Consider the following 26,036-nt stretch of genomic DNA (forward strand, 5'->3'; position numbering starts at 1 on the left):
CATCCTTTAGATTCCCAACCTGGGAGTCACCAGAGCTTCTAGGGGGGTTGCCAAGCTCTCTCTGTTTTGAGGGTTACAAGAATTTTTAATGATATTTAATTAATTGTAAGATATATTAAAAGACAAGACATAAGTCTAACCTAGGCTGTTTTGCATCTCATTAGAGAAGGTTTTTAGTACTGTACTGAGCATTGAGCAACGATTAAAACAACAGGCTAGCTAGCCAAACCAAATCAAATGACTATTGAAACATGAATCTCTTTCTCATCATACATTTTTTAATAATAAAATATTTAGTTACCTTACAAATCACATTATACACAATTCAGTTTTAACATTCCTATAGTTTAATACAGTCATTTAAATATGTCACATATGTCAGTTGAAAATAATAAAACAATTTGTACTCAGCGAAAAACCTGTTTTCCTGGTTGTCAAGACTCCTGAAAAGAAAAGCATGTAAAATTCAAATTTCCAGCATGCTCAAGTCTTGCAACACTTGGATGTAACATTCATTCACAATGTTTATTGTGTTTATTTGGAATCCTGCAACAACCCTTCACTTGCACCTATCACCAAACCTAAACATAAACCACAAACAATGTAATAAAAAATAAATTAAAAAAATTATATATTCCGTAATTTACAAGTTCTATTGGATACAATCATACCACCATAACACCAGGTGGTGACAGTGAAGAGAAATGTGATAAAAATGAAGAGAAGAAGCTAGCGGTATGCTAATCTATTAGGCGGACTGGTTAGCTTGTGAGCTAACTGGAGAAAATGGAACAGAGAAACCACAGAAAACAATGGTAAAACTGCTTGAAATACTTTTGTGATATGGTTCATACTGTCAACCCCATCAGCTGTCAACACATATTTTATCCCCTAGATGGAGCTGACAGACAGTTTAAAAACTAAGTTCTTGATATCAATATTACTAAGAAACCCTGTATTTTGCACAGCAATACAGATGTGTTGTTTGTGCCTGACAGCTGGTTTAGTTTAGTGTGCTTTGTACAGTGAACACACATTTCGTGAAGAGGCAGGAAGCAGGATGTTACACCAAAACATTGTTGAATACCTCTGAACATGTTCAACACATGAATCCAAAATATGTCCATCTGTCTTTGCAGTCCTGTTTTGTTCCAGTGCTTAAGAATCAGTGGCATCACTTCCTTCTCTCTTGTTTCCCAGTTGAGTTCTTAGAGTTAGTGTTAGGGTTTTGTCTCTGATACAGCCACATGACTTTACGAGAGTGCAGCAGCTTCCACAGCAATCCTTCCATCTGCATGTCATGGTTTGCATAGAAAACCAGACCTTTTTTCTCCTTATCAAAGTAATGATCTGAGAATTCACCATAATTATCTGTGATGAAGCCATATGCAGACACCTGAGGGAGAAGCCAACAAGTACAACATCGATTTCTTGGTGTTTAACAACAGCTGGGCTACTCTACAAACCAAGTCAATATCTAGGCTCTGTTCCAAAACCATAGTGAGCTGCCTATAGTGCTCAAGCTTTTGAGATGCTATTTAAATGATTGAAGACAAGATGTCTGTACTGACCTGGTCACAAGTGTGTAAAGCAGTCAGCAGCATGAGAGCACCTGTGCTGGGCATGTATATGTCGGGGTATGCCTTCAGCAGTGAGGAATTTAGAAACCTGCCAATCAATAATACCACTGTATTACATTAAGGGCCTTAAAAATTGACAAAACGTATGTGTAGATAAATGCGTAGGCAAACTACTCTCACCTTTCAGTCACATATTTAATGAAGTGTGGATGAAGCATTTTGAACTGAGTAACTTGAGGAGAATCTCCAAAATATTGCGAGGGCCTGTTTTAATAATCAAGCAGACAAATCAAACTCAGAAGATAGTATGCAGTAGAGAACAAGAGAATATGCTCAAGTAATATTAAGCTGAAAATCACATTCAAATGAAAACCCTAAAAGTGTTGGATAGATTGCCTTTTAAAGTGTTCTACTTTACTTATGAGCAAATAAATATGCATAATTAGTCAAAATTATGTAATTATTCATGATTTGCCACAAAACGTGAATGTAATATGGAATTTCTCTTCCTGTTATTCAAATTCAAATTCACACTCATGAATAAGTGCCCTGGTGTGCACAAACCACAGCAATTTTCTGCTTGATGAGCAGAAACATCACGCTAATTTGCGCTAACTCGTTGTTCCACCCACCTGTCACCCATATCGTATCCAGAGGGCACAGGCTTATCTTGAATGGCTGCAGCCAGCATCACATAGTCTCGAGTTCCCGCAGGGATAAAAATATATTGAATGCCCTGTGGTCACAATGTCTAACAATGTAAACAACAACCTTTCCAAATAACATGCCACAATAATTCATCTGCTAACCAACTGATTAAAATGAACCACAACTGAGAGATTTTCATTCTTAAATTCTTTTGTTCAATTCTTTTTTAATCTCTTTTGTTTGTCAGTACTTGTGCGGTTAAGGATTCGTAGTGACGGGGTCAGTTACCGGGTCACGTGGCACCATGATGAAGCCGTCCGCGTAATAAGATGCAAGGGAGTTCTTGAGCGTGTTGGTGGTGAAGCCATAGAAGGATGTCTTTGTTCCAACATCATCCTCGAAACCCTTGGTTATTGCCCCGTTTACCCTAAAGACAATTATAATTAATATCATCATAATCATTGCTTTCCAATCATAGCAGTATAGAGGAATTGTATCAATCCAAGTATTCAATTGTCAAAAGAAACCAGGGTCAGAAATTAACCAGTGTGCAAATATTCCACCAAAGGTGACAAAAATTCCCAGGATATTGGTTGTTTCGGGTTTAAAAGTGGTTTTCATGAATATATATATGAATGTTAAATATGTTAAATTATTCTGATTAATCCCACTAATTTAAAGTGTTCATTTTCACAGCCCTAAATGTATTAAAAGCTACACTATGTAACTTTTGGCCCTCTAGCGGTTAAAACATAAAACATGGATACAGGACATCTTATCAGAGCATCTTATAAATAACGAAAGAAAGGAAAAGACAGAGATCTGAAAACATGTCATCTGTTCAGGTAAGTGCCATATCTTATGCTTTTGTTTTGACTTATTGGAAACAATGATGTTCTGAAATAAATGACGTTACAAAAGTTAGGCAATGTTTGTTAACATTAGACACAGTGATTGCTAGTCTGATAAAGTCAAACATTGTAAAGTTTTTATAACTAAAGAATATTCAAGCCAAATAGACCACGGTAGTGGTAATCTATAACTACTTTATAGATTCTCATTCTTACCAGCCAGTGGTCAACATAATTTCAAGACTCACATGTCCTTGGCAAGCCTAGGACTAGAGGATTTATTTCTATAAATGATTGATGTTATAAATAAAAATACACGTGTGCGCTAGCAAGGTAAAAGTTCTGCACCGATTAAACAGTTTAATTATTGCATTTTGTGTGATTACACAACTATATCTTACCTGTTGAGTGAGAAAAAAGTCATCTATGGGTCAATTTCAGATCTCGAAGTTGTCGCCACCTCGGAAAAGCCAAACCGATGTTGATTCGGGTTTTATTACGGACTCTGTCGCTTTACCTTTTTGTTTGTAGACTCTGCTCTGTTCGGGGCTTCTTTTGTTATAACAAAATGATTCTCTGGAGGTTTGCCATTTTGAAGCTATGGTCAATTTTTGACATGCCCTCTTCTTTGAAAACCATAAATAAAACCATTTAAGGAAAAAAAAGGACTACAGTAAATATGGGTCCATGGATTCAACAATGATAAACATGGTTTGTGCTGACCAATCTAGATTTTTTGTAGTGAACTGTTGGCTGCAGTGAATATGAAACATCGAAATTCAAGAAATCAAACATTTAAATTACGAAAACGATATGTATGAAACTGAAAAAGTAAATTTTCCTATTCAGTCCCCATTACTGTATGTTATGTAAAAAGATTATTCCTGATTCAATTCATTTTAAACTTAGCTGACGGAATTTGTGGCATAATGTTTATTACCACGATTTTTTATAATTCGTTCCTCCTTTTCTTAAAAAAAAAGAATCAAGGTTACCGTGAGGCACTTACAATGGAAGTGAATGGGGGTAAATTTTGAAGGCTATAAAAGGCAGAAATGCAAAGCTTATAATTTTATAAAAACACATAAATTCTTTGGGTAAAACTTGTGTATTATTTGAACTGTAAAATTGTTAAAATCTTTGCTTTTACTGTTGTTTTAGGGTTTAGCCATTATGTCGTCATGGCAACAAAGTGTATAATTGAATATAACTTCACACATAAAGGTTAATAAGCAATTTTGTCACATTAAACAATGTGAAAATGCATAATGTTTTTATCTTGTGGCTACACTTTTGAAACAGTATATATTGAGCTTAACTTGTATTGAACCTGGAATCTTCCTTTAACCCTTGTGCATCAATTAAAAAAAGTTACACATAGGTTCATTATGGACAAAAATGGACATGTCCAAAAACTGTCATAAAAATATTATAGATTTATATTCTTTTCCACTTTCACTGACATAATTTTTTTAACCAGCATCAGCTCTAATCATAATGACCAAACATTCATTCATTTTTAGAATTTTAACCCTTTAAACGCTGGTTTGTTTACATAATGCCACTGTTGTTTTTTTAGGAAAAAATGAAAAATAGTAATTATTTTCAATTTAATAGATGCTAAGCAGAAATTTTTTTCTTTGATTATTAGAGCCTCGGATATGTCAATGATTAACAACAACATTCATTTTGATGCTTTATAAATGCATTCAGTTAAAGTACCAGTCCATAATGGACAAAAATGACCATGTCAAAAAGTGTCATAAAAATATTATAGAATAATACTTTTTTCTACTTTCACTGACTTATATTTTAACCAGCATCAGTTCTAATCATAATTACCAAACATTCATTTATTTTCAGAATTTTAACACTTTAAACGCTGGTTTGTTTACATAATGCCACTGTTGTTTTTTATAAAAAATATAATAATTATAATTATTTTCAATTTAATAAATGCTAAACAGTATTTTTTTTTATTTTTATTATTAGAGCCTCAGACACATACAAACCACACTCTGAAATCAGTCACACAATTATATATTCATAATGTATCTAATTGGCTCTATAATATGCATAAGCCAAAAACAGCAGAAAACAACAACAAAAGCGATGATATGCCAAACCTGAAAAAATGGCACGATCTGGTAAAAAATATTTAAAATGTAAATTTTGAAGCCTTGCCAACATAATGAAAGCATGTTAAACAAGATTGCATAATTTTATAGTTAAATGGCACTGGGATTACAAATCGCAGTTTTAATGGGTTTCAATGTGCCATTTTTGTCCAAAACGACGCTAAGAGGGAGTATTTTGTGTAACTAGTGCAAAAAATATTTTTTTAAAGAAAATAGGGTGAAATATTAAAATTCCAATAAAAATTCACACCTGTGGAAAATTTTATGCAGTTAGCATTAACACAGACAAAGTTATCAAAAAACAAAACTGAAAAAGCCAAAAATGTCCACAAGGATGCACAAGGGTTAATCATTTTGCATATTAATGGACCAATGCAATTCAACATTCATAAATATAAATAGTTTAAAATAGTTTTTTTGTTTTGTTTACTTTTGATCAATAACAATTTTGGCATCGTCTTGGGTCACCACTTTATATTTAATGTTAAATCTAGTCCTGAAGTATAACCAGTTAATGCATTAATTTAACACTAGGGACAATTATTTAAATTGCTTTAAAGTAGAGACATAAAAATGGATGCCCTCATGAAGGAATAAAATGTCCCTATTGGTGTAAAATATTGTCACTTAATAAAAGGTTAATTTCTGACACTGAAAGAAACCAAAAGAAAAATTAGAAGACATGAAACAATGACATAATAGCTCTTTTGTTTTTTTTATAGAATGCACAAACCTGAAAACATAATTGTGACTGTTTATGGCTTTCCCCTGCCCTGATCCTTTGAGAATCCCACCGTTACCCACCACGGCACAACGCACACACTCATCTGTCGTATTCCGCATAAACAGACGACTGTTAGAGGGATGCCACAGCAAAGAAAGAGTCTTGCCTATTTCTGTTTAATAAGAGGGAAACAAAGCTGTGATTGAGAACATCTATGGTTTGTTTTCCATGTTTGTAAGGGTTGTTTTACACATCTTGCAGCATGGCTGTGGCACATGAATGTAACTGAAACAGCAGGCTTGTGTTGTGCTTTCACTCTGACAGTGTTTCTGATGTGTAACATAACTGTGGCTTAAGATTTCTGTTTTTCTTTAAAAAACAGCCAGTTATAAAATATTTATAAGGAGTGGGTCATTAATAGTTATTACTAACCTAATCATTGTGAAATCTAATTTACTGAGAGAAATCAGATTTGGTGGTGAAATGGTAATAAACCTTTACAGAAACTAATACCCTAAATATATCTATAAACTGTCTAATCATCTGGATTCAGTCCTACTTACTGAATAGAAAGATGGAATCATGCCAATCTAAACAGGAGTATAGTGTCATTCTGTTCTGGATTTTTCAACTGAATGGAAGAGGAGCCATCTCATGGTACCTTAACAGCGAGAAATTAGTAGTGCAACAAGTGTGCGCAGCATCTCGTTCCCTCCTTTCAGGGAACCAAGCTTAGCGTCATAGAGGCATTCTCTTTCAAGTCTGTCACTTCAACACAGCATCAGTAGCTGACACTATGGGAATTGTTTACCATAAAACTGTGCCTACAATTCAAACACAGTAGCCCATAGGGAAGTGAAAAAGCTTTGAAATAGCCACCATTTGTTTAAGTAAATAGGAAGGAAGAGGGGGAAGATAACTGTGTTGCGATGAGCACAATACAACAATGCCACAAGCCAGTAGTGAAACTCTGATAAGAAACTCTACTTTGCATAGCTATGGGAAGTGAGAGAAAGCCATGTTCAAAGACCTGTAACTTATAAAATGACAAAAGCCTACAGGGCTGGGAGACACTGACACATCAGCCCTCTTTCGCAGTTAAACCAGGGAAAAGAGGGAGGATACTTCCAAGTCATAAAACCTAGGAAAGGTGTTAGGGGAAACCAGTCTGTTGCCAGGCACATGTCTTCCAAGGACACACCCTTAGCCCAAGCCCAGGAGCAACCAACAACATGGTTTCCTTGTTTCCCAAACCTTGCAGAGGAACTTGAGTCATTAAATACCAAAAGGGACTGTGTGTTGTCTCCGGGGAGGCAAACAGACTCACCTCGGCTTCCGTGAATACCTCCCAAATCCTCTGAAATGTCAGAGGATGAAATCTAAATTCCCCTGATCTGACTCACTGACAAAGCAGCTGAAGGCTAGATGACCGTTGCACAGGGCACCCCAGTCTGAGGTGGACGTGTTCTTCATGACAACTCTGCACCTGGCCACTTAGCCGAACACAACACCCTTCTGGTAGAACTCCTAATAGCAAGTGCAGCTACACAGCCTCACATCACTTGGAGACTTAAGCGACTGTGTCACCTCATGCGGCGAGGCAATCTCGATTTGACTCTGCACTGGATATGCCTCAAATTTAACAAATCCAAAGGAGTGACAGCGGCGGCCATCAGTCCCAGCATTTGCTGGAACTGTTGCAGGGGTAAGGCTGCACCTGGCTGGAATTTTGTCTATCAATGTAGAATATACTGAATATGAGCATCTGTCAGACATGCTGACATGGTCACCAATTCGAGTTTCATTCCTAAGAAGGAAACCTAGCAACTGGGTAGCAATACACTCTTCGCCCAGTTGACTTTGAGGCCCAAATGCTCCAGGTGAGAAAGCAACAGGTCCATGTGCTTGCATGCCAGGTCCTCCTACTGAGCTAAAAGCAGCCAATAGTCAAGGTAGTTCAACACATGGACGCCAGTCAGCCTCAGCTACGCAGTGACACACTGGTAAATAAATTGGAAGACAGGGACAAGCAAAAGAGTAGGACTTTGAACTAATATGCCATCCCCTCGAAAGCGAATCTCAAAAATGACCTGTAGTGAGGAGTAGGGATGGGCACGAGTACTCGAGTACTCTGAAGGAAAAGCAATGATCAATCATGAAAATGATGATTGATAATGAAAATGCTTGACATGACTTTGCACTGAATTTGAAATTCAGTGACAAAAACCTGACGACTATACACAAACCTTTCTTAGAGGGGCCTTTTTTAAATTTTGATTGATTACTTTGTGATTTTCAGCAGTACCTTGATTGACAACAGAGGCGTCTCATAGCAACCAAACTGATAAAAGATGCTGCAGTATTTTACAGGTTTAAGATGATCAAAAGAAAGTTTAATCCACCGTGATTTAAACTTCTGTCTTTAAACTTTTATTGAAGTTTTATTGTCATAAAATGTAGAAACTTTGACTTAAAATAAATACTAATAGTATATAATTTAATAAAAGTGAAGGTGTATCATTAACCGTAAATCTCTCTCGGTGCCAACATGTGTCACACAACTTAATTTCAGCGATATCAGAGCTGAAGATTTCCATGCGAGTTGTAAGTTGAAGTTTAATTGATATGAATGTTAAATGGGAGGAAGCATGAATCATCACAGCAACAAACTCCAACAGGAGAAATACATATATACATATATAAATAATAATTATATATATTCTGTGTCTCACTGTAATTTTCTGTGTGTACTTGTTTCTTATATCACCCAAAAAAACTAGTGTATGTGAGAACACTAGGCAATAATGCTCATTCTGATTCTGATCTCTGCCGAACGTAATCATACTAAGCATGCCAATGATGGATTGAGGGTGAAGCCACTTGAAATGGAGGAGAGGGCAAATCATCCTCAAAGTCTCAGCACTCTATATCCCATCCTCCTTTACCTTCCTTGTGTGGTCCCTTGGGAGCCACAGAGGTTAGATTTCAGGAGGAGAGGGGAACGATGTTTGCTTTCAGAAAGAAAGTGAGCTAAAAATGAAGCGTCTTCAGATTCATGGGCTCATTGTAGACGCAATCAGCCTCAAAGAGTACTGCTTCCACGTGGACCTGACCCAGGCAGACATTGCAATGTTCATGCCCATCTGAAAGAGAGACATAACACTCATGTGGAGGGAAACATTTGTGAAACACCATACTGATCGTCAGAAACACAACAGGGAGATGAAAATAATCCACTCGCCTATCAAGTGTGACAGATGTTGAAGTGATGTGTCGGGCTTATTGGAGTAGGAGATATTAAATGACAACACTTAAGAGAAAAATGTTCATGAAATGATGCTTTGCTCTGGTTTATATGCTTGCGATGACACAAGCATGCACGGCAGAGTGTCAAGTGCCATCTGCTAATGAGGCGTAATTCCATAGGGGCTTCAAAGATCGTTACTCCTGGGAGCAGTTTCCATAGTGTCAGCTGGATATGCAGTGTTGAAGTGAGGGAATCAATCCTAAAAACGGTCAAATTTAACTGATGAATTCATGCTTTCTTATTTAGCTTGCAAGCTAACTAGTTAGCATACTATCGCAGCTTGAAGCTAGCCACTTAGAATACCACTAACTGATTAGCCTGCAAACTTAGGATACCACTGACTGATTATAGCCTGCTAGCCAAGCATAAATACAGTTTTCATGACCAACCACTGGGTGTCATCATGATGGTTCTGATTGCCTCTGGACTGTTTTCTGGGTCCAGTATCCATAAAAAGCAACATAAAAACTACTGAAACAAGTTATCCAGACAGGGAACAAAAACAATTTCATTTCAATATTAGTTGGAGTAAAAATTAGTTCAGGCTCAACTAGTGAAGTAGTTAATGATATAAAGGTAACTAACCTCTGGCTGTAGCAATATCCTTAAACTTTAATTGGTAGGGAACTGTCAAAAGAAAATGAAACTACATGTTTCACTCTCGGTTTTAGGTAAGAATTGGACACTGCCGAGTTCAGGAAAAAGGTGGATACCCTTCTCAAGTTATTAAACTAGCACTTTTTATTTGCACTCTTTATAATTAATTTTTTATCTAGAATAAGATATTGTGTTAACTCTGTTCTAAGTTTTCTTATTTAGCTTGCAAGCTAATTGGTCAGCACATTAACATAGAATGGAGCTAGCCTCATAGCATAACGTTAACTGATTAACCTGCTAATGTATGCAAGTTATTACAAAATAACTATTTATTTAATACTCTTTTTTTTATCTGAAAACTGACAGTACAGCTGAAAAGCGTATTTCCATTCTAAAAGCTGTGTCCTAAATGGCGCACTATTCACTGTGCACTAACACTATAACACTATGCACTCAGCTTTGTATTGTAGGATTTTTCAAATATAGTGCCATCTCTAAGTTGTTTCCTACACGGAAGCATACATTTTTCAGCTAAAGGAAGTGATGTCTCAAAGACACGTGTTGGAGCTTGCATTAGTGCAATAGCCAACCTCAGTCCAGCACTTATAACATAGTCACACAGAGTGTGTTGATGAAGCATTCACCTCACAATTACACAATTACACACAATTGTTTTCACCACATTCACCATTAATTACAATTGTTTTGTCAGGCCAGCATTGCATCCAGGTAATATTATAGCCTGATTATAGGCTGCAAGCCTAGAAAATATCCCACTCAAATTACTACATTCAAGCGCTATTTATTTGTACTTCTTGTAATTTTTAGCTACAAAGTATAGCCGGAAAGATAATAATGAACACGATTTTTCACTAAGTTGGTACGTTTCCTTTTTTCCTCCCCAATTTGGTGCAGCTACTCCTCTCAATCTGGGTGGCGGAGGATGGATCTCAGATGCCTCAACTTCTGAGACAGGAGTCCATGCATCTTATCATGTGGCTTGCTAAGCGTGTTACCACAGAGACTTTATTTGCTTAGGAAGCCTGGCTTGAGTCACTCAGCACTACGTGGATTCGAACTCACAACTCCAGGGGTGGTCAGTGTCTTTGCTCACTGTGCTATACAGGCCCCCAAGCTGGTAAGTTTTGAACAGATATTTCAAACAGCAATTTTATGTGGGCCCAGGTGTGAAAGGACACCCCCACAGAGTGATAGAATCTTGCATGACACTTCTTCTCACAGAGGTATAAATGCTGTAACGTGTAAATATGGGTGCTGAATTGAATGTGCACTGCTCATGTGCCACAGACGCAGTATGTGTGAAACAGCGCTAATGCTTGTTTTTGCTGATATGATTTGATTCTGTGACTGTGGTGAGGATTTACCATCATAAGTCTGGTCCTTCCAACCATAAGGCGATGCAGAATTATGGAGCTTTTGCCACTCTGGTTGGGTAAAAGTATCACGCCACTGCAGAACAGGCACTAAAAAGTTAAAATCTTTTCTCAGACTGTCATCCTTCTTTATGGTATGTCTCATGGAGCAGGCTGGCACTGCCTAAGAAAAATTTAAGATTGTCTGTCTTAGTAACAGTTATCCACTGATTTTGGCTGTGTATGAAAAAATATTAATATTTATATTTTAGGGTTGCAATGGTACATGAATCCACGCTGAACTGAATAGATACAGGGCCTTTGGTAAAAGATTGCAGAGCAACACGGAACCGCATGGCATCGAAATCAAACAGAACAGAGTGCCACATGGTACACTAGAATTAAATAAAAAACAAATCAGATAAATGCATGTGAAGTTTATACTAGCTAGCTCGCTATTTTTCCCAACTGTGATGGAACTAAACAAAATATAATTATGTCAGACTTAAATAAGCCAGAGATTGAAGACCCACTTCCATCTCTAAAATCTGTTGTTTGGAAGCATTATGGTTTTGCAGTAAACTACAGTAACACTGGGCAACGAGTAGTGAACAGGACAAAGGTTGTGTGTCAGCTCTTTTTTAACAAAGTCGGGTATGTCTCATGAAGCACATCTAACTCTATGCTAACTCATTTCCGGCGTCATCATCCACATGTGCCTCTCGAGCTTGCGGGAGCAAAGCATAAACAGGCTGTGGGTCAGCAACTAATGATTATTTTGATAATCGACTAATCTAATGATTATTGGAATGATTATTCGACAATTCGGCAATTATTGCAACGATTAATCAATTTCAGAGAATGTCTCTTGAATATAAGTGAATTTTGTATATAAGTATATTTTTTCACTTGTTCATACTTCTGCCAGTGCTGTAAAGAAAAATTATACTTGTATTCAAGATATATTCTCTGAAAGCAAGTCTAAATATCTTATATGCTGCTTCTCAGTTTTTAAGGATTTTTAGATATTTAAAAATATTTGAATTTTTGGGAGAGGTTGCTTTTTGGATGCGCTGACATGAAAGTTTTGCTTAAGCGGAACAGCAGCTCTAGCTCTGCTTTGTTTCACAACTGTGAAACTGATCGACCCAGCATCTCTCATCAGGTCCATACCCTCCCAGTCAACCAGGTATTGGAACTCTCTGCCTCTCCGCTTGACATTGATCAGTCTCCTGACCGTGTACACCGAAGAGCCCTAAACAAGACGTAGAGAAGGTGGGACAGGTGTAATTCAGAATTAGGTTTGATATTGGAGATGTGTAAAAAGGTGAGGAGGTAGTTTGCGGTGGACTGCCACTGGACAAATGACCTTGGCGATGGGAAATGGCCCGATAAACTTGGAACCCAGCTTGCTTGAGAGGAGTTGGATTGGGATGTCCTTAGAGGACAATGCGAGCGCCAATCCGTATGAGTGAAGCACCTCTGGAAAAGTGGTGGTGGTGTAGTGGTCTAAGCACCATATCTGGTAATCAGAAGGATGCTGGTTTGAGCCCCACAGCCACCACCATTGTGTCCTTGAGCAAGGCACTTAACTCCAGGTTGCTCCAGGGGCATTGTCCCTGTAATAAGTGCACTGTAAGTCGCTTTGGATAAAAGCGTCTGCCAAATGCATAAATGTAAATGTAAAAGGCAAGGGTGGACAGAACATGTACATCGGGTTCTTGTGCGGAGAACAGAGGCTGTGTGCGAATAGGGTCTCGAAGAGACAGGCAGGGGCTGGAGGAGCCCGGCTGGGGGTTCACAGGACATCATATTGGTCGCAAAAATATGGGCAAGCGGCTACGAATCGATGGACATCCTGCACTACTGATGGCCACCAGAATCCCTGTCTAATGGGCACCACCCTGGATGACAAGTGATGTTAGATGATTGACCCCACTGTAGGACGTGCATCTGGGCAGATCGTGGAACAAATAACCAGCCCGATGGGCATGAAGTGGGGGCGCTGTGTTTTGTAGTGCAGCACAGACTTTAGCCTCCACCTCCCAGGATACCATGCCCACCATGCGAATGGCGGGTAAAATGGTATCCAGAGGGGCGGTGGAGGTCTCAACCTCAAAACATCGAGATGGGGAGTCGGGATTGACGTTGTTAGAGGCCAGGCAATAAGACTGGATGAAATTGAATAGCGTGAAAACAAGTGCCCAGTGCTCAGCGAGCCCAATGCCGGCGCGAGCCCAATGCCAACCAGATGTGTTTTCTCCTCAATCAGGTGCAAGCTGCAATGTTCTTCTCAAGAGTCATCATTAGAGTTTAATGTGCTCTCATGTTACGTTAATTGAGACAACTATTCGACAAAGAAAATTTTTTACTACAAATTTTTATTGCCAATGTTGTCGATAATGTTGACTAAACGTTTCAGCCCTAACAGCCTGTGTAAGTTAGTTTTGCCACAGCGTTCAAGTAGCCTCTCGCTGCAAGCTCAGACAGAGCTAAAGCGATACAGAACGCCATAGGAGTACTTATAATTGAGTGATAAGTACAAGTGGTGAGCTGAAAGGCAAAAGACACAGAAATCTTCAATGCTAATGTCTTAATTTTGTTACAATTAGGCTATTATAAATGCACTTTTTTTTAAATGTATAAATGAGCCTTCACAATAAGAATTGTTGCCAGGATTGGACTGGGAAGAGAAATCCGATTTTACATAGAAACTGGCCCAAAAGTGTGTGTGGGGGTGGGACATTTCAGCTTATTGTGGCCCATTCGGCCCGTTTCACAGCTGGGCCGCTTTTGCTGATGGCCAATCCACCCCTGATCGGCCCTAAAGTGCATCGGCCCACCGGGAAAATGCCTGGTATGCCAGACTACCAATTCATGTTGCCCATCAGCCATTTTGTTTTAAAAATAAATAATTGAATAAAAAAGAACGTTTTTTTTGTTTTTCCTTCGAACCGTGACCCCAAAACTGAGTTACGTACCAAACCGAATTTGAGTACCATTGCAGCCCTATTATATTTAATGTAAATGTATAACATAGGACTTTAAGACAGACATATACAGTATAGAGACATGACAGTATAATTTTATGTAGGCGTAGAACTGCTTTGAAACAATGTGTGTTGTGAAAAATGATATACGAATAAAACTTATTTGACTTGATAACATTCATTTTGAGTTATATTACCCTAGAATTAATGTATATAAAAAAAAATGCTGCCCACTTCAGCTTGTCAGTGGGGAATTGTGCTCTAGTGCACACTCTGAAAGGCACCTCCGCTTAAATCTCCCCTCGACCAAAAGGGCACCTTTAGATCATGTCAGTGGTGAAAATGGTCCATTAGCACACAGAGTGTGTTCAGCTCACCTCCTCTTCAGCTATGTCATTTCCAGTCCAGTCTTCTACCTCTAAAAAAGCTCTTGAAGATGAAAGAATCCTAATGCCAAAACAGGAAGGTAAAGTTATTATTTAACAAATAGTAAGCAAGAGTAAGCAATTAAAAAGAAATACAGTAACTGAAAATATGGCAGTAGATTGACCGTGAAATGGACTACACAAACTACACCAACGTGAATGTGAATGACATTTTAGAGCAATGGTGGTAGAAAAGATTTACAGTGAAAAGTGACTTAAATTTTTATATGTTCATCACACAAAGCTATCGTATGTGTTAGAAGGCTTTAAATATAGATTATTATTAAAATCAATTGCTTTTTAAGATACTACTTGATCATTTGTTGAACTTGACAGCTCACCATTCACTTTCTAAACTTCTTTTAGGTTGTGCTGGTTTATTTAATTATAGGTTTACAACCAATAAATCATTAAATGATATAAAGAGGGGAATTTATTTAGATTTTTAAATAGTTAGCAAAGAGTAGGTTAGTAGTTTAGGTTACATAGGCTACAATTGTATACACTGTAATATAGTTTATATCAGATTTTACAGGCACCACTTTTGTCATGGCACTATGCAAGCTTTACTAATTATTGGGCATTAAGGCGATTCACACCAGCGTTTACCATCCACAGACAGATGGCCTGGTGGAACGATTTAATAAAACCCTTAAGAACATGATTCATAAGTTCATGCACGAGGATGCTAGAAATTGGGACAAAAGGCTCTACCCCGTTATTCGCAGTATGAGAGGTCCTGCAAGCCTCCACAGGGTTTTCCCCATTCAAGCTGCTGTATGGGCATGCCCGTACAGTGTCCTTGACGTCATACGTGAAGCTTGGGTGGAGGGACCGTCAGATAGCAAGAAAGAAATTCAGTACATTCTTGATCTTAGAATAAAACTCCACACCTTGGGGCAACTAACACAGGAGAATTTGCTCCAAGCCCAAGAACGACAGAGCCTACTGTATAACGGGGTACTCGGCTGTGGAAATTTGCACCGGGAGAGAAGTATTACTCCCCACATCGAGCTCCAAATTACTCGCCAAGTAGCAAGGACCCTAAGAAGTCAAGCGAACCGATAGAGGGGGTACGTGTCAAACATATCACCTCAACCTCCTAAAATTATGGTAGTTCCGGAGAGGGCGGAGCTCAAGCTGGAGCGTGAATACAAAACCCAATCATAACACCCTGATCACTTGCGGAGACTACCTCTCACCGGATCAACACGCAGGGCTTGCCAAGTTGCAACAGGAGTTTGCAGACATGTTCTCCCCTCTACCAGGTCATACGAACCTCATTCAGCACCACATCAAGACCAAACCGGGAGTGGTGGTACGTAGCTGTCCCTATCGCTTGCCCGAACACAAAAAGAAAATTCTTGATAAAGGGGTATTAATTGGTCCAGCCTGGTTGTTCTAGTTCCCAAGAGGGACGAGTCTGTGTGGATCTTTGTGGATTATAGAAAAGTCAATGCGGTGTCCAATTTGTGACTCTTCCGTTCGGTTTGTTTGGGGCCCCGGCAACGTTTCAGCGTCTCATGGACCATATCCTCCAGCTGCATTCGCTTATGCCGCTGCCTATCTAGATGACATTATCATTTACAGCAATGATTGGCAGCGGCACATGCAACATGTGAGGGCGGTTCTGAGATCGTTGCAATGGGCGGGGCTCACAGAAAACCCCAAAAAGTGCGAAATTGGGCGAGTGGAAGTACGGTATCTGGGGTTCCACTTGGGCCAAATCGACAAGACTGCGGGTATAGTGACCTGCCCGAGACCCAAGATCAAAAAGGGTGTGAGGCAGTTCCTGGGGCTGGCTGGCTATTACAGGAGGTTTGTGCCTAGTTATTCGGACGTCACCAGCCCGCTGACGGACCTCACTAAAAAGGGGGCTCCAGACACGGTCCAATGGACAGAGCATTGCCAACAGGCACTTACGCAAATTAAAGCTGCACTTTGAGCTGCTTTTGCATGCACCTAATTTCTCTCTCTTTCTTATTACAGACGGACGCTTCAGACAGAGGTCTGGGGGCCGTACTCTCGCAAGTGATGGAGGAGTGCCCGGTGCATCAGTCATAAGCTCTCCTTGAGGGAGACAAAGTACACCACTGTGGAAAAGGAGTGGTTGGCCATCAAGTGGGCGATCCTCACCCTCCTGTACTACCTGCTGAGGCAGGCCTTCACCCTCTACTTGCACAATGGCCAACTCCAATGGCTCCACCGCATGAAGGATACCAATGCACGGATAACCCGGTGGGATCTGGCTCTCCAGGCCTTTTAAATTCAAGGTGGTCCACAGACCGTGGGCGCAAATGGCTTTCGCCAACTTCCGTTCCAGAAATGGGAGGGGGCATGCCGGATGGCTCCCCGGCCTGAGTTGGGCGGTGGGGATAAGTGGCAGCGGGGAAGTGGTCAAGCGCCCATCCAGAGAGAGAGAAAGCGGTAAGGGCGCTTACACCTGAGCTAAATTATGTCTAACACCTCTCTCTAATTCCAGTGAGCATGGGGAGTGCGGCATATAAATGGCCACGCCACTGCCATGACACGAGTGCAGAGTGACACGAGTCTAGCAACTGGCATGTCTTATTGAGTGTTATAATTTTATTTTATTTATTTTTTTTGTTGTGAAGCTGAAGATTCAGAGAAGTTTATGTTGACAAAGTTTGTTACACTGATCTAATTGAACTGAGAAAAGCATCGAGAAGAGTGCACGCAGAGTGTTGAAGGCAGAGAAATAAAGAGCCTTAGTTGACTGCATCACTGCTCCTTGTCTCCTCCCTTACATCTCCAAGCTTGAACTTGTTACAACAGTCTTCATATTTTGTGTATATTGTATATTATTAGGTTTATATTGAATATTGTGTTGTGTAACAAGATGTGTAAACTGAGTTATTTGTAAATCAGATGTTTATTGTAATTGTCCTACTGCGATGTTGCTTGAAACTGCACCCAAGACTTTCACCCTCTGTTGCACTTGTGTATATGGTTGACAATAAACAAATTTTATTTGAAGCTTAATTTAATGAAGCAAACAGCTTTCAACAGTGTTTGATATAATGGTAAGTGATTTTCTAGTACCAAATGATCACTTTAGCATGATTACTCAAGGATAAGGTGTTGGAGTGATGGCTGCTGGAAATGGGGCCTGTCTAGATTTGATCAAAAATTACTTTTTTCAAATAGTGATGCTGCTGTTTTTTACATCAGTAGTGTCCTGACTATACTTTGTGATCAGTTGAATGCCACTTTTGACCCGTAACGTGTGTATATATATATATATATATATATATATATAAAGGGTTGGGGAGTAACGGAATACAAGTAATGGTATTACGTATTTAAAATACAAAATGTAAGTAACTGTATTCCACTACAGTTACAATTTAAATCATTGGTGTTTATAATACAGTTAATTTCAAAAAGTATTTTGATTACTGAATAGATTACTTTGCATTTTATTGTCATTTCTTTCATTTAATATTTAATTCTTTCAGATGGAAAACATTTATACATATAAATGATCCAACGTGCATTTGAACAGCGGTGAAACACTTTCTTATGATGTGTTACATTCATACGAGCAGACAGAGAAGTACGTTTGAAGTAAGTTTGGAGCAGAAGAAATATAAATAATCCTTGTGTAAATTGTCAGCTTTATTTTAAGCTAAAATGCTTTTTCTAGCCATTTTACATTCACATTTATGCATTTGGCAGATACTTTTATCCAAAGCGACTTACAGTGCACTTATTACAGGGACAATCCCCCCGGAGCAACCTGGAGTTAAGTGCCTTGCTCAAGGACACAATTGTGGTGGCTGTGGGGATCAAACCACCAAACTTCTGATTACCAGTTTACCAGTTATGCGCATTAGACCACTACACCACCACCACTCATTTTACATGCACATGTTACCAGGCACGATCATATGTTTTTATCAAGAAAATTAACGTTGGATCCAGATTGCGTGTTTTGTCGTCTGTCTCCACTGAGGAAGACAAGGAACTGCTCATGTAAGTAAAAAAATTTTTCGACTAAATAAATTAATACGTTTAGGCTTAAACATTATGAAAGCTGTAAATTAATGTGTTAATTAATTTAGTTATGTGCGATCAGTCTCTCGCCTTTCCAGGAGACCTGTTCATTTTAAAGTCAATCACATGCATTTACATTCAAACAAGATATGATGTGTATAATTACAAGCACTTGTGAAAATGTCAAACAATATTTATTTTTATATTTTGTGAAGATGTGAATGGTCTTGCTGAAGCAAAACTAGTTTTCTGGTAGTTGCTAAATTGTTATATTTGCTTTGTAGCACATTTATGCATGTAGTAACTAAGGTTTTCTGGATGGTTGCCAGGGCATGCTATACAGTTGTCAAGGTGATCTCTGCTGTGTTTTGGCTCATTGCTACAGTATGTAGTTGACAGTTTGTTACTATGCTGTTGCTAATTTGTTTTCTGTGTTTTTTGCACATTACTGTGCACTTGACAGGGTGTTCTAGGTGGTTGTCAGGATGTTGCTATGCTGTTAAGTTGTTTTAACTGTGTTTCAGCACATTGCTATTAGTGGTGGGAAGTTCGGATCATTTTACTGACTCGGATCTTTGAGTCTCGTTCAGCAAAATGAACGAATCTTTTTTCGAGTCATTTCGTTCATTTCAGCAGAATATAATTAAATGTCATGTTAAATAGCCCAAAACATCAAGTAGTCTACTTACGAAAATGTTGATTCAATTTGAAATAAATAAATAAAAATAAACTATAGGGTAATGCAGCGAAAGCCAATTTATAAGAAACCGAAATGTTAATTTATTAATTGGGTCTTAAGTTTAAGCTATTGCAGTTAGTTCACCTCACCTCCTTTTTCTCCGCCTCTTGTGTCATCGGGTTCGAACTTCAAAACGTTAGAAATACTTAGTTGTCGATGTCGACTCGTCAGTGTCTGTGTGTGGGCCGTGTGGTGTGACACAGCAGTCAATGCACTCACTGACTGCATGCACATGCAGCATACCGGTCCGGATCCGGAAAGATAAATGATTAGTTCAAGTCTCGACTCTCGAGTCTTCGGGTTTGGGTTCGGCCGGGTCCGAGTCTTTCGTTCTTCCTGTCAGTCCCATAGAGACTATGCTGTCAGTACCGGAAAGAGAAATGATTAGTTCGTCTCTTCGGTTCGAGTCGTTCGTTCTTCAAGTCAGACTCACAAACCCATAGCACAGCACTATGCAGAGACAGAAATGATTAGTTCATCTTTCGAGTCTGAGTCCTTCGTTCTTTTGTCACGTGACAGCCCTATTAAATACTTAACCTAGTTCATAATTCACATCATTCTTACAAACATGTTGTAGTTAGTTTTTTTATTTGATTTTTACTTTTACAGTTACATGTTACGTTTCTGGTCTCAAATTGTATCTTTTTTCATATGTATTTGTGAATTTCTGTCATGAAGATTCTTTTCTATAACATTGAATGTAGTAATGTAGAATGTAGTATTCATGCATTTTTCCATTCACTATGTTTTTTAGTCCATAAAAAATCACCTAAAAAGTCTACGAGTTGTTTTGTGAAAAGTCACAGTATATAACTTAAATATGCAGTTATTTAATAAACCTATGAAACCTACACCTTTGTAACATAGCTTATTACAACACTGTACACACTATATTGACTGGATGTTTATTGTTTGTTTATTTTTTGCCAACAATGCTTTAAAAAAAATTGGATAACTATCCAAAAAGGAATTAAATAAAAATAAATAAAAAAATAAATAAGAATGAAAAGGACACTATAAAGCCACAGAGTAACCATATAACTTAAATCACAATATGCAAAATGCATAGTGCTATGGGTTTGTGAGTCTGACTTGAAGAACGAACGACTCGAACCGAAGAGACGAACTAATCATTTCTCTTTCCGGTACTGACAGCATAGTCTCTATATACTGACAGGAAGAACGAAAGACTCGGACCCGGCCGAACCCGAAGACTCGCGAAAGATGAACTAATCATTTATGACTTCATGTACCTTATGCGATGTTGCGCGCATGCGCGGTCAACACAAAATGAACGAATCACTCTCTGAGACAACTCGGTAGTCCCGAGTCATATTAAAGATTCGTTCAAAATGAACGAATCGTTCATGAACGACACATCACTAATTGCTATGCAGTTGCCAGGGTGTTCTGAGTGGTTGCTTGTTGGCCCATAATCATGATCATTCTGAATGGACTTGAATGCTCCATTAAAGGAATAGTTAATTTAAAATTTAAACTTCTCTCATGATTTTCTCAGCCTATTCGATCCAAGATGTGTATGACTTTCATTTTGTTTCTGCAGAGTACAAGCAAAAAAGGATTTTCAGAAGAATAGTGCTGTTATGTTGGTCAATTCAATGCAAGTGAATAGTGGCCAGTCCTTTAAAGCTCCAAAAAGCATATAAATGCAGCATAAGAGTAATCCATACGACTCAAGTGGTTTCATCAATGTCTTCTGAACGGATCAAAATGTTTTTTAGGTGAGAATAGACCAAAATATAACTCCTTTTTCAACAATAAAAATTGGCAATCAGGATTTCAAGCTTGATAACTACATGTATTTACTTTCTAAAGCGCAGTTTATATCCATCATTTAACCGCATAAGGCCATCTAAATATGTGCACGTTTCTGAAGGGTTCATTGAATGGACTGCTCGAGAGAGCTGCGGGACAAGAGCAGAACTCTTCCAAACTCATCTCTACAGTCCCTGAGAGAAAGCCTGAACTTACCTCTGGTATGTGGTGGACCAGTCCTCTTTTGACATGAATTCCACAGACTTCCAGTATATAAATAAAACACACAGAGCCAAGAAAGGTAGTTTAAAAATCCACGATTTCATGTTTCGAGCTGACAGCGCATCTATTGTCTGGAGAAGATTTGGCAGGTAAAGTCGATTTATAATAACAAGCAGCCCTTAACAAAAGCCATAGAATGCGGATAGTCAACACTTTGTTGCAAAATATCCCATCCAGATCTGATCGTTTTTTTTAAGAGTTGTACAACCAGTTTTACCACGGTCAATGAACGTGTTACATCTAGAACTTCTAGATGCAGTAGAAAATGAACAATGCCTACCATAAACCGCAAGTGATTTTCATGACTCATCTTTTGAATTGTTTGATAGTTTTTGCAGTAACTGCATATTCTTCCGTTTATACATTAACTAGCCTACTCCATATTATTCTAAAATAGTAGCCTAAAAAGTATGTCCAAACTGGATTTGACGCACAGCATTTGACGTCGCTTTTACTCGCACTATGCTAAGTTGAAATACTGGCTTCTCTGAAAACAATGCTACAGTCAGTATATGATATCAGATACGTGTGAAACATTAATAAGAAGGAAAAAAATAAAAACTTTATATAATACGTTTATTAAATCCTTTTTTCCAATCCTGTTTTCCTGAGATAATTAAGTATTTCTCTCTGTGTATTTGACTGTCCTGAGGCACAATTCAATAGGTTTGGTAAGGTGAAATTGTTTGAATCTATATTTCTCAATTTATTTAATAACTCCTGTCTTTCCCTTGTAAACATGACACAATATAATAAAACATGTTCAACAGTCTCGGCTTCACCACATGTCAAGCATAATCCTGTTTGATGTTTCCCTATTTTGAACAATTAATGATTTAAGCCAGAACGTCCTATTCGGAGCCGAGTGACATTTCTTGCCACTTTATATTCATAAATTCTCTAATTCTTCCTTTTACCTCTTCTTTACTGAGTGGTATATAAACTTCAATATCCATATGATCCATTGCCTGTTTAGCCAGTTTGTCCACCATTTCATTTCCTTGTACTCCCACATGTGCTTGTACTTAAAAGAAATCGCAGGACCATCCCTAGTTGCTGAATTCTAAGCAGATATGTAAGAATCTCATATACTAAATCTAGTCTGGATTCAGACTGCCCATTTAATAAGCTACTTAAAGCTGATTGAGAGTCTGAACAGATAACAACCCTCATTGGCTGTACTTCCTCAACCCATTGTATAGCTATTAGCTCTCTTGTAAAAACTGATATATAATTAGTTGTCCTTTTTTGAATGCTGACTTTAAACCTCTTTCAGTATTTACATCAACTGGAATTCCAGAGATTACTCCCCTTAACCAAGCCCTCTTACTCTAAACTGTGCAACTCACTGATTGGCTGAGCATTGATTTTATGCCTTGTGCTACTTTCTGTTGTTTTACGTTTTTACAAAAAAATGAGAAGACTTCCATTCCTCAGGGTCTTAGCACTCTCTATATCATCTAGTCCTTTTTTTAATGCTTTGGTAATTTTTACTGGATTTACAGTATTATTTACTGCCAATTTCATCAGTACCTACAATTCCTCCTTGTTTATCCTGTCTGGTACAATTTTCACTATCAGTTCCCGATTCATGTCTACAAGATTTCTTCCTTTTTATGTTTGACAATTATACTCCAATCACCTACTCCATTATTCCCACTGATATTTTCTATTGAACCTTCCAGTACTACCATAACATCCTTCCATCAATGTTCCAGTCACAGTCCAGTGTTGTCAATCTGCCTCCTCGCCGTTTGATCCAAAGTTCGCAACGCGTGACCATCTCGCTTGGAGCTGGAGGACTGATTATAGGTAAGCATTGTAAGTCATGTTTAGCTTTTTTCTTCACTTTAAATCCTTCCTCATTTGTTTAAAACATGTATAAACTATAATAAAAGTTTTAACCAACGGTTATATTGTCATTTATTTATTTTATTTTGACTTTCTGACAACGCATTTCAGGATTGCTACTGGTGAATACATTTCAAGTCTTTTTCGATTTAGAATTGTTGAAAATTGTTTGCAAACATGTGTAGACCATGATAAATGCATGAATGCGTATGATCTGTATTTCTCGTACTTTGATGTAGTTTACGTAATGCTCATGCTGTTCACCGCTTGTGTAATTTTGTGGGCATATTGCACATATCGAATGTTTTATCGTGTTCACTTTGATCAAATGCTATTGTGTGAGGTATAGCCTATATTCTAATGCTAATATTAGGAATGGGTTGCAATTGAAATTAGCATGATTATGTAATTCTTCAGCAATATACTCTAATGCAAATGCAAAATACATATTTTACAAAGTTGAGTTCTGACTGAAATCAGGTCTCTTGGATTATGACCTGTCTTGTGTCAGATGGGTTTGGCTCAACAATGGTCATATTCCAACAAACAGAGTGTAATAATTGGCTGGACCATTGAAAAAGTTTGAAGCTATTTTCCTTCCATCACCATTAGATGCTCAAATGTGTTACTAGAGTATATAGGGAATATAGAGAAATAGCCACATGATGTAAAAAAAATTAAAACATGCATCTTTGCTCAGAGACAAGAGATAAGTTCTATATTACCATTATTCTTAAAATTAGATTTCATTTAATTTTATTTATTGATCTATGCTTTTTATATGCATTTGTTTATAGTTAATACAACTTTTGTTTTTAATAAATATCAATATAATGAGTAACAATATCAATATTTTAACAAATAAGCGCAACATAACCATAACAGCTACTAAATAGCATTCAATTACATTGTATTTGTTGTAAACAAAAGCTCACAATGCACACATTTGACAGATTATAAACCAATTACAAGGACAAAATACACAATACATAAATATGGGAAAATAACCATAATTAATGCTTATTTTATTTCACAGTTCTCAGTAATGCTTCAGTGTGTGGTACTCAAAACATGGGCTAACAAAGGAAGTGTTGCACAGCTCTCGTGTATTCCGTGAGTATCATACTACTTTACTACAATGCTTTCTCTTTGCTAATTTTTCAGGTGATCATGGTCATTCTCATCCAGACCTTGCAATGCCGTCGGATTTTGCTGGCCTGGGAAGGGGTTTGAGGAACTTCAGAGGAGAAATGCATGGCTGTCTTGAGGCAGGACGGCCCCTGAACTGTGCTCCTCAAGCAGCCCTCTCATCAGGCTGATCCTGAATTGCAGGGAATCAGTGGAGTGCCCTATCAATAGTAAGGGGCCAGTAAGGACATGACAACAGACCCAGAGATCCCAAGTCCCTCGTAGTGGTTGATGTCAGTTGTGGATCCAGTGTAACTAGTGAGTACATCACACAAAACTACACTGTATGCTCAATTACATTAATCTCATTTAGATTAGTCAGAACCCACTTTGCCAGCTTTCCTTTCACTCCAGGTGGTGTGCGGAAAAGCGGTTTGTTTCCTGATCTCCTCCGCATTAGACCTCTGTGGGAGATGCAGGTGGGGTCTAACTTCGAGGTCCAGGAGGGGTAAAATTGCTGGTAATCCTCCTGCAGGAAGAGCTTACCTCCTCCACCTTTGGTGTGGTGTGTGCCGGTGATGAAGCAGTGGCTGAGACATCTTCAGAATTGAACAAATATATATTTCTCTGATCACATCTATTAATTGTTTTTTTTTAAAAGCAGACCTCTTCTTCTGTGGCAATTGTGTAAATAAAACTCGAAATGCAATTCGTGAAAGAATTTGTGTAAAATCTGTGCTGAGCGTTAATGCAAATCTGAGGTAAAAGTGACATGCTGTGACACTTCACTGGGGGAAAGGGAAGACTACGAAGCATTAAAAAAAAAGGTTCTTTAAAGTTCATTGAAGTTCATTTAAAGTTCCCACCCCCCCTCTCTTTCTCACTGTCACATGCTTGAGGTGCTCCGAAGCGTTGTTTGATCCTCTCTTCAGTTGTGTCTTTGCCCCGCCCCCATGCCATTACCGCAAATGCAAGAGTGGAAAAATACAAAAAATAATAGAAGTCCAGAGGCAACCTGTAGTCATACACCACGTCTTCATATTTGTATGAAAACATATCAAGGTTTGAATGCCTTGTACATCCCATCTCCCCTGCTTTTGCTCTACCAACTGTACTCTAACCTAACTGTGACACGCTGCTCAGACATTTTTATCCATCTGAGCCACGTTTAAAAATTGTGCATACTTTAACCAGCTTTGAGACCAAGACTAAAAAATGAGAATATTTTTAACAAGCTGTTTTAATAATGTACCAAAGGTGGCATCCAGTATGTAGGATAAACAAGGAGACGACTTAGATTTAGAAATAATGAACTAGGGCTGCACCTAACGATAATTGTTTTCATCAATTAATCTAGCCATTCATTTTCCGATTAGTCGATTGGTCTAACTGATAATTTGCAGAATAATATTATTATTATTATTACTTGATTAATATAACAATTAATTAACCCAAAATAAATATAAAAAAACTTGTCTCATTAATATTTAAAAATGTTATTAAATCACTGTGAGAAATAGGCCTCAGAAGGAAAAATGTGACCTTGATGCTTGCTTATCTGCTTTTTATGTTTTCGGTATTGTCTTGAACGAAAAAATTTACTTGACAAG

At 38.2% G+C, this 26,036-nt stretch overlaps 1 protein-coding gene across 1 annotated transcript; it reads right to left on the bottom strand.

The window, feature by feature from the left end:
• Window positions 1-262: 262 nt before the first annotated feature.
• Window positions 263-23,096, bottom strand: st6galnac2 (ST6 (alpha-N-acetyl-neuraminyl-2,3-beta-galactosyl-1,3)-N-acetylgalactosaminide alpha-2,6-sialyltransferase 2). The gene is made up of 9 exons (XM_052131382.1): window positions 21,382-23,096; window positions 14,586-14,655; window positions 11,231-11,402; window positions 5,951-6,113; window positions 2,517-2,655; window positions 2,213-2,316; window positions 1,761-1,844; window positions 1,572-1,668; window positions 263-1,396 (listed from the first exon to the last, which is right to left on the bottom strand). Exons 1-9 carry the CDS (start codon window positions 21,489-21,491, stop codon window positions 1,175-1,177), a joined length of 1,161 nt encoding a protein of 386 aa, XP_051987342.1. The 5' UTR covers window positions 21,492-23,096; the 3' UTR covers window positions 263-1,174.
• Window positions 23,097-26,036: the final 2,940 nt, after the last annotated feature.

This window comes from Xyrauchen texanus, chromosome 8 (assembly GCF_025860055.1).
Source record: "Xyrauchen texanus isolate HMW12.3.18 chromosome 8, RBS_HiC_50CHRs, whole genome shotgun sequence".
In the NCBI taxonomy this organism is placed as follows: domain Eukaryota; kingdom Metazoa; phylum Chordata; class Actinopteri; order Cypriniformes; family Catostomidae; genus Xyrauchen; species Xyrauchen texanus.